Raw genomic sequence first — 9,829 nt, forward strand, 5'->3', positions numbered from 1 at the left:
ATCAGAAATGAAAGTGCCTGGCTTAATATTCCCAGTAAGGTTAGGAACTTCTGGAATCTGAGAAGCTTGAAACAAATGACCAATATGCTGTTAAGGTGTTCCCAACAGAATTTTAATAAAGTGATATACATTAAAAAAAAAAAAAACTGAAGGAGGTAAACAAAACTGAAAGTAAAAAAAAACAATAAAACACTGAATTAGTGAATAAAACTAAGAGTTATTTTTTAAAAAACAACTAATAAAATTAGCTAGTCTGTAAAAAGACAGGAAAACTAATTTGTTGTATTGAAAAATAAAAAAGGGGAATTTACAATAAATGAAGAGGAAAAGAAGGAAACAATTAGAGAACATTTTGTCCTATTATATTCCAACACAACTCATAACTTGATGAAATGGATAAAAATTTACAAAAATGTAAAATTATCAGAATAAGAAGAGAAGAAATAGATGATTAACCCAGGATCAAAGAAAAAGAATGAACTTTATGTGAACTCACAAAGGAAAATAATTCTCATATTAGAAGAATTTACAAATGAATTATATCAAACATTAAAAGAACACTTAATTCTAATATTATATAAACTATTTATAAAAATAGGAAAAGAAGGAGGCAGCTGGATAGCTCAGGGTATTGAGAGCTGGGCCTACAGACAGGAGGTCCTAGGTCCAAATATGACCTCAGACACTTCCCAGCTGTGTGACCCTGGGCAAGTCACTTAACCCCCATTGCCTACCCTTTACAACTCTTCTGCCTTAGAACGAGTAGGTAGTATTGATTCTAAGATGGAGGGTAAGGGTTTAAAAAAAAAATAGGAAAAGAAAGAACAGTTCCATGTTTTTTCTGTGATATAAATACTTCCTGATGTCTGAGCCAAAGAGAGTGACAGCTAGGGGGCATGGTCTATCCATGAATCAGGAAGACTCATCTTCCAGAGTTCAAGCCTGGCCTCAAGACACTTACAAAACTGTAATTCAGGCAAGCCACCTGACCATTTGCCTCGGTTCCTCATCTGCAAAATGAGTAGGAGAAGGAAATGATATACCACTCCAGTATCTTGGCCAAGAAAATTCTAAATGGGGGTTTCAAAGAGAGGAGCATAACTGAACAAAAACCAAAGAGGGACAAAGTAAAGTATAGATCAATATTCCTCATAAACAGGGAAATAGGAATTTAAATGAAGGGTTGGAATAGAATCAATTACTTGACTGTAAGTGAACTTTTTTTTTTTTTAAACCCTTACCTTCTGTCTTGGAATCAATACTGTGGATTGGCTCCAAGGCAGAAGAGTGGTAAGGGTAGGCAATGGGGGTCAAGTGACTTGCCCAGGGTCACACAGCTGGGAAGTGTCTGAGGCCAGATTTGAACTCAGGACCTTCTATCTCTAGGCCTAACTCTCAATCCAATGAGTCACCCAGTTGCCCCCTAAGTAAACTTTTTAAAAAAGTAAAAATATCAAATATTAGCAAAAATAGATTATTATAATGTATTAAAAAGATTATATATGACCAAATTGGATTTATACTATGAGGGGTTGGTTCAACATAAAGACAATTATTAATGGAACCAATCATGGTAATAAAAAAAAAACACATTACTAGTTCATAGATAGTAAAAGGTATTTTAACAAATTCCAAAACCTGTTTCTATTCAAAATACTTGAAAACATAATAGTAAATGAGCTTTTCCCTAAAATCCTACATAATATCTAAAACTACTCAAAAACAAAAGCAAACATTCTATGTAAAAGATGTTTGGAGAACTTTCCAAAAAGATCAAGGGTAAAGCAAGAATACCCATAGTCAACGCTATTATTTAATGTTGTACTAGAAATACTACCTTAGTAATAAAACAAGAAAAATAAATCAAGGGAAGTAATGGGGAAAAAGAAACTAAACTATTGATTTTTGCAGATGATATAATGGTCTATATAGAAAAACCCTTAAAAGACAAAGCGTTCTGAAACTGTGTATACAGCAATACCACTATTAGAACTGTTTCCCAAGGTGATCAGGGAAAAAAAGAAAAGAACCTATATATTCTAAAATATTTATAGCAGCTCTCTTTGTGGTGACAAAGAACTGAAAATGGAGGGGATGTCCTTCAGTTGTAAGCAAGTTGTGCCAAATGGTTGTGATGCAATAAGAAATGATGAACAGGTTAATTAAAAATATATCTAGAAAGACAAATATGAAGTTATGAATAATGAAATGTGCAGAACCAAGGAAACACTATATACGGTAACAGAAATATTGTTTGAAGAAGAACGATGAATGTCTACCTCCAAATAAATGATAAATAGAAATATGCATGACATGGTTTTATATATACACTTTTTTTTTTTTGGTCAAGTGATGCCCTCTTTGGTATGGAGTAGAAGGAGGCAAGGAAGAAGATACCTGAGAACTTTAATATAACTAACAAACAAAGAAAATAAAAGAAAACCTAAAAGAGACAACTAAGTTGATTGAACCAACAAATTCACCAGCTACAGAATATAAAATATCCATATTAATTTTCAGAATTTCAATTTATTACTAATAAAATTCAACAGAAAGAGATAGCAAGAGAAATAATTACATTTTAAAATGTCTACAAAATGTAGAAAATATTCATCTGAATCTATCTTTCTAGACACATAGAAAAATCTATGAAAACAACTACAAAACACTATTGAAATAAAGAAAGACATTTATTTCCAAGCCAAGACTAGAACCCAGGGTTCCTCCTTCCTAATTCTAGAGTTCTTTCTACCAATACCATAGAATGTACTTGCTACCAGGAAAAAAAGAGAAACATGATCTATCTAACTCCCACTGTTCTACACAAATTCCGCATCTGGGCCTAGATAGCAAATACCAAAGAAGTTCAGGGGATTCATGGATCATTGAGGGCTTCACCAATGTGATAGGATTTAATCTGGGCTTTAAGAGATAAAATTATTTTTAATTTTTTTTAGTTTTACTTTTTTGTCATGCAGAATACATTTCCATATGGGTCATTGTTGTAAGAGCACACTCATACATAGCCAAAACCCAAAAATAAAATCCTAAATACACTGATGTGAAAGACAGCTACAATAGTTCTTTCTCTGGAGGTGTATGGAATTCCTGATCATAAATCTTTCAGAATTATCCCAGATCATTGCATTGCTGAGAGTAGCCAACTTTTCACACATCATCATTATCCAATATTGCTGTTATTATGAACAATGTTTTCCTGATTCTGCTTATTTTTGCTCTTCATTAGTTCTTGCAGGTCTTTTCAGCTTTTCTCTGAAATCATCTTGTTTATCATTTATCACCCAATAGTATTCCATCAGCAACACATACCATGATTTTTTTCAGCCATTCTCCAATTGATGGACGTCCCCTCAATTTCTAATTTTTTGCCACTATTAAAAGAGCAGTTATAAATATTTGTGTACAAATAGGTCCTTTCCCCTTTTTCTTATTATCTCTTTGGGATACAGACCCATTAATACCACTGTATTACTAGATCAAAGGTACACACAGTTTTATAGCCCTTTGCGTATTGTTCCAAATTGCCCTTCAGAATGGTTGGATCCCTTCACAACTTCACCAAAGATGCATTAGTGTCCCAGTTTTGCCACATCCCCTCCAGCATTTACCACTTTCCTTTACTGCCTCGTAGGCTGATCTGATAAATATGAGGTGGTGCTCAGCATTGCTTTAATTTGCATTTCTCTAATCTAAAGGAATGTAGAACTTTTTTTTTTATGTGATCATTGATGGCTTTTGATGTCTTCATCTGAAAATTGTTTGTTGTATCCTTTGACCAGTTGACAGAGAGCAGCCCCCAAATTATATATCTTTCTAGGCCCAAAATGTACCTTCTCTCAGTGAATCCTCCCTACTTGATCCTCCCTAGCCAAAAAAAAAGATTTCTTTCTGTTGAGGAGATAGTATTTTTATGTCTTTCAGGGCATTTATTCACATATTCTGGTCATTCTAATTGTTATTTATGTTCGTGCCTAGCCTCTCTCAACAATGAGCACCCTTAGGGCAGGAAGTAGAACTCCGTAGGCCTGTTTCCCCTACTCCACAGCTAGTATTTACCTAGTGTTATACATATGGTAACTCAAGTGAAGTTGTTTTCACTTCTTTCAGAGCCCTTATTAACATATTCTGCCAAGTCTAATTGTTATTTATGTTCATTTCTTGCCACTCCCAGCAAAATGTGAGCACCCCCAAGGCAGGAACTAGATCTGATTTGGTCTCCTCCCCTCCCCCAAGAGGGTCATTTGCATAGTCTTTACATATGTTAACGTATTTGATCCTCTAGATAACCCAGTGAGGGCTATTATTATCTCCATTTTACTGAGGTGAAAACTGAAATTGGTGAAGTGAAGTGACTTGCTCTGAATCACAAAGCTAAATTTTAATTATGTTCTTCTAGACTTCCAGCCTATAGGCAAAGCACAACCTAACTGCCATCTGGGGTTCGGAGGTGTTCACCCCTGCTATGAAAGATGCAAGTAAGAATAAACAGGCCTCTTGCGCTCTGGAAAATGATCCCCTCACCCAGGTTCCCCAGAGGAAAAGATTACTCTGCATTTCTTTTGCCAAAGTGGATTCCATTACTTCCCAGCCCCCATCTCATGGTCCTTGCAGCTTGGATAAAGAAGGGAGAACTTGAGTTGGACCTAGAGCTTGCATGGGGGGTCAGAAGCTGGGGCTTCTAGCCCTTGTGTTGTAATGTTGTGGTGTACAGCCATTGTTGTGGGGTGAAGTGGTGAACCCCTGGGTTCAGGAAGGATACCTTTTGCAAGAATGCAAGACTCCATAGCTTAACTAAAAAGTAAAAAGAGAGCTTTATTAGTAAGGTAAAATTTTGGCCAGCAAGACAGCATGAGTAAGAACAACCCTGGGGGGTTGCTCCCAGAATGCTTCAGTTCAGGGGTTTTTATATTCTTTACAACAGTGAGTACCTGATGCTGTGTCACAGTGTAGACTTGACTCTAGTGGTAAACACTCAGGCATTTGGTGGGGTATTTTGTCATCTGAGCAGGGTCTGCCTGAAGACCCTCATAGTTTAGGAGACAGATGGATGGATGCCTGAGATACAGACAGATGGTATCAAGGTGTAGCCTGGAGGTGCATTAATATATCCATCTCAAACTAAAGGATGATTCAAGGATGATAATGATCTCGGGGTCTTATAGAAGCTATCAGATGTTCTTGGGTTAGGAGTCACAAGGACAGAAAGGAGCAAAGGAATTTCCCTGTTTACAGTTTGCTTGGGTTAAGGGGGTTCAATGCCCATGCCACTTGGAGTCTGCAGTCCTTAGCTGCATGGTGATCACAGATCACTTCAGCTAAAATTCATTTTTCCACGTGTAGAAACGCCACTCTTTCCCAGAGTTGTTGTGAATGTCAGTGATTTGTACAATGTCAGACACTTTGTAATTGTAAAGCACCATAGAAATGTGAATTATTATTACTGGGACTACTGATTCCCAAGGTCTTCTCCATCCTAACTTACTAGGAGTTTTGTAAGTGCTGATTATCTGATTACATCATTTAGTCCAACCCTTTATTTTTCAACTGAGGCAAAGGGTTGCCCATGATGACACAGTTATAACCTTGTAAAGCTTTGAAAGGTCAGAAGAGTAAATCCACAAAAGTCCAGAAACTAGAATCCATAACTGAGTTTGCATCAGTGGTCAATAAACTTGTACCCAAGCTGTAAAGGGCTTTAAAAGCCAACCAGAAGAGTTTTATATTTGATCCCAAAGGCAATAGGTAGCCTTAGTACTAATCATCTCAAATCTATCGACTGATACATTTTACCTTTGATGACAATTTTCAGGGAATGATTCTGAGTTGACTACGAATCGATCTTGTCTCTTTCCTGATTTGATCCACCTGACTCCCAGGGGAGTGCTATTATTATCCTCATTTTACAAATATGGAAACTGAAATTGGAGAATTTAAGTGACTTGCCCAGAATCACAAAACTGCTCTTTTGTCTAAGAACCCAAGTTGTGGAAACACCATCAAACCTAGGAAAAGGGAACCATCCCCAATTATCCTAGAATCTGGATGTTATTACATCTTTCCTAAGCTTTTGTGAACTTAATGTAACCTAGCTGTTGCTCCCCTGGTTTTCCTAAAATCTATTTAAGCACCTTCTTCTTTTCTGTAGTTTAATGAGAACTCCAATGCTATAGCTCTGTGTGACTTCTCAGATTATACTTGAATTAAGATAACTACATTAGTAGTTTTGTATTTTTTCCAGGTGACACCTTCTTTTAAAGAGATCCTAGGTCCCTTCTAGCACCAAGTAGGCAGCTAATAAATGTTTGTTGCCTACAATTATTTGAATGAGTGAATGAAGCATTTATTAACCGTTAACTTATGTGCACAGTACTATTATAAGCACTGGTGATATGGGATAAGAGAGAAAAGTCAGTCAGATAATTCTCATAATTCTCGCCCTAAAGAAGTTCACATTCTAATAAAGGAGATCACACATATGGAAGGTTTCACCTGCAAGTTGAATGGGGAAATTACCTGGTATTTAAGATTTAAAGATGGAGGGTAATTTTAGGGATCTTCAGAGCTGTTTGGATTATATAAATTTTCCCTTTACTCTGAAGATCTGACCTAACATTTCAGATCATTCTTTGTAAGTGTAGAGAGTGCACACTGGAATGTGGTTCCTGGAGTGAGGTTTACATATTTCTATTTCTCAGGGTTTTGGGGTACCCTTTAAAGGCAGGAGTGTCTCTTCTTTAATGCCTCCTCCAAAATTACTCAAACCCCTACTCATTCAGCCAGTCCTCAGTTGATACCATCAGATACCCATTCTTTGGCCAACTCAAAAAGAGCCATACATATTTTCATATATCTTAGTTAGCATCTATTTGTTTAAGACTAATCTCTTCATCTATTCTCTCTCTAATTCTCCTATATTCTTTTTTTATGTTTCCTTCAATTTTCCTGTTAAGTGAAATATATTTCTGACTCTTAACTGTGCTTATATTTTTTTCTCCATCAGACAGTTCAGTGTCATTGCACATGACCCCATTTGAAGTTTTCTTTACATCTGTTTTCCTATCTCTGCTTTATACTGTACATTTTGTTTATACATAGTTGTCTGCATAGTCTAGCGCCCATTGGAATGAGTTCCTTGTGAACATGCATTGTTTTTTTTTTTTTTGCTTTTGCTTCCTTCATGCTTAGCACAAGGCCTGCCACATAAAAGGTGCTGTTAATAAACGTTTGTTGAAGGGCTACATGTATAATGAAATATGGCAATATTTGTAAAGCTACAAAAAATAAATGCTATTTACTGTTAACATCACCATTATCAGTATATTAGAAAATAACATGGGGATCTATAGTAGTAATTATTATTTTTTATTATTATTTTAAAATTTTCCCATGGTTATATGATTCATGTTGTTTCCCTCCCCTCATCCTTCTCCCTTCCCGGAATTGACAAGCAATTCCACTGGATTATATTTATATATATATATATATATATATATATATATATAATCACACGATCAGTACTACAAATTAGTACCCCCCCCCCAAAAAAAAAATAACGGGGCCTTAGATCCAGCTCAAATGGTATCACCCACAATGACCCAAGAAGAAGAGACAGCGGAAGTTGGCATAGGACTAAATACCCAGAATTCCCTCGGCTTCCGGGGAGGTACTTTTGACCTTGAAGGAAGTCATCCTGAAGCTCGTGGAGGGAGGTCGGTCAGGAGGTCTTCTCGGTCTCTTTTCTCTTGCTAAACCAAGCTAGGAGCCCGGAGGGGGCTCATTGGTCCTTCTTGCTGCCTATAGCGGGAATGGTGGAAGCCAGCCTGGGAACAGAAGGGAGGTGTGGACCAGGCCGGACCCAGTGAGGGGGATGGAATGAAGAAGGATGGCGGGTAGGGGGAACCCATAAGAATGCATACGTTCGGGGTAACTAAGGCTGGCTAGTGAAGCTGAGACCCGAGCGGGAACCAACGGCTTACGGTTGCGGGTGAGAGAGGAGGCAAAAGTGCAGCCCTTTTCTTCGGGCCCTCTTCCCGGCTTCCTGCCCGGAGCGGTTTCCTTGGGAAGCACTGGTTTAGCCAGTGGGGAGGCATGAGTTTAATTTACACACACATACACATATATACACCCCTTCCCCCGAGTTGCAGGCCGCTAAAGGGTTTTTAATACCTGTGTTTTTATGCCATTTGGTAATGCAATAATTGATTTGAGGCCAAGTGTATAAATGCATAATTGGACCCTAAGAAAGGGGAAGCTAACGCATTTTCACTTAGCAGAGTGGGGTGGGGGTGGGGTGAGCCAATTATCGAGAAAGGTCCAGCGTTTAGAGTCTGTTGTACTTGAGCATGTTAATTTTATTGCTATATATCTTCATGTAATAAACTAAAATGATACCATGGATGTATATAACATTAGATTGTATCACTTTCCTATCTTTCCTCCTGATCCCCTCCTTCCCTCTTTCCTTCTCCCTCTCCTTTTCCCCTTTGTCCCTCCCCTCTTTCCTTTCTCCTCAAAGGAATGTGGCTGGACCGAGGAAACGGATAAACTAAAAAAAGAGTGGGGTCTGGGGAAAACTGTGCCACAGAGACTCTGAGCCGGCTGGAATAAGGAGGTGATTGGCTCTGTGGGAGTCCGGAATCTGAATCTAAAGACTAGTCTACAGAGATGGTTGACTCCACCAAGGTGTTACGACTTTTTAAAGCCTTGCATAGGACTAGACAACAAGTTTTTAAAAATGATATCAGAGCACTAGAAGCATCAAGAAAAAAGATAAATGAAGAATTCAAGAATCATAAAAATGAGACTTTACCTGAGAAAATAGAAGAGTTGATCAAGATAGGTTCTGATGTTGAATTAATACTCAGAAAATCTGTTATACAAGGTATTCACACAGAACACAACACTTTGAAATTAATTCCTAGGAAAGAACTCCTTACAGAAAATAAACCTTCCTGTAATATACCTACCCAGAAGCCATGAATCTTAAGTAAAGTTACTGAAAAAATGACACACTTTATGCCTACAGACAACAACAATTAGAATGTGCATCTTGAATACACTTTATACTGGTAGGGCACTGGGAAAAGCTAATTGTACAAAAGAAACATGTGTATTTTAACTACATTTTACATTGGAAGGACATCACTGAGTAAAGCTCATTGTGGTTGAATGTTTCTGAAGAATATTTCATAATATTTCATTTTTATTGAAAATCAATCCATGTTTTTCCAAAGATAAGTTATGCTAAGATATATCATATACATGTTTCTTGTGAATTTGTTTTGTATTCTTTTGATTTTACCATGACTAATTGAGAAGGAAATGTTTTAACAAATTGACTCATTTTCCATTAAATTCTAGCCTAAAATGTGTACCTTCAAAGTGTTCAATAGAATCAAAAATGTTAGTGTTCTGGCACATTTACTGTTTCATTCATTAAAATCAAAAGGAAAGGGGAAGTTCTTTTATTCACACATTCCACAAACTACAGTCTTTGTTTCTTATATTGAAATAACAGAACTACTTCTTCACCTAGGAGCAATTTTATTTCCTTTTACTTTTTGAATATTAAAGCCTTCCAGATGAAAAAATAGATGATACATTAGGGATCACATTTGGACCATCAAAACCTTATAATTTAGGAAATAGTATCATTTATAAAAGCCATATTCTTAGTAAAAAGTCAGTGGATTTTTTTGTGAAATGGCACAGTGTTATTTGAAAAATGAGAACATATGCATATTTCTTAAATAAAACTCAAATGGCTTTTGTTGGAAACAAGATAACATCCTTCAGGTATAAAGTAGAG

The 9,829-nt window shown here is 36.8% G+C and overlaps 1 protein-coding gene across 3 annotated transcripts; it reads left to right on the forward strand.

Annotated features, from left to right (window-relative positions):
* The first annotated feature begins 7,684 nt into the window (after window positions 1-7,684).
* On the forward strand, window positions 7,685-9,476 carry LYRM7 (LYR motif containing 7). 3 transcript variants are annotated; one of them, XM_044657377.1, is made up of 2 exons: window positions 7,685-7,730; window positions 8,537-9,476. In XM_044657377.1, exon 2 carries the CDS (start codon window positions 8,686-8,688, stop codon window positions 8,998-9,000), a length of 315 nt encoding a protein of 104 aa, XP_044513312.1. In that variant the 5' UTR covers window positions 7,685-7,730; window positions 8,537-8,685; the 3' UTR covers window positions 9,001-9,476. The 3 variants fall into 3 exon arrangements, with proteins under 3 accessions (XP_044513312.1, XP_044513311.1, XP_044513313.1); XM_044657376.1 differs by having other exon boundaries at window positions 7,703-7,910; XM_044657378.1 differs by having other exon boundaries at window positions 7,703-7,858.
* Window positions 9,477-9,829: the final 353 nt, after the last annotated feature.

This window comes from Gracilinanus agilis, chromosome 1 (assembly GCF_016433145.1).
Source record: "Gracilinanus agilis isolate LMUSP501 chromosome 1, AgileGrace, whole genome shotgun sequence".
Lineage (NCBI taxonomy): Eukaryota > Metazoa > Chordata > Mammalia > Didelphimorphia > Didelphidae > Gracilinanus > Gracilinanus agilis.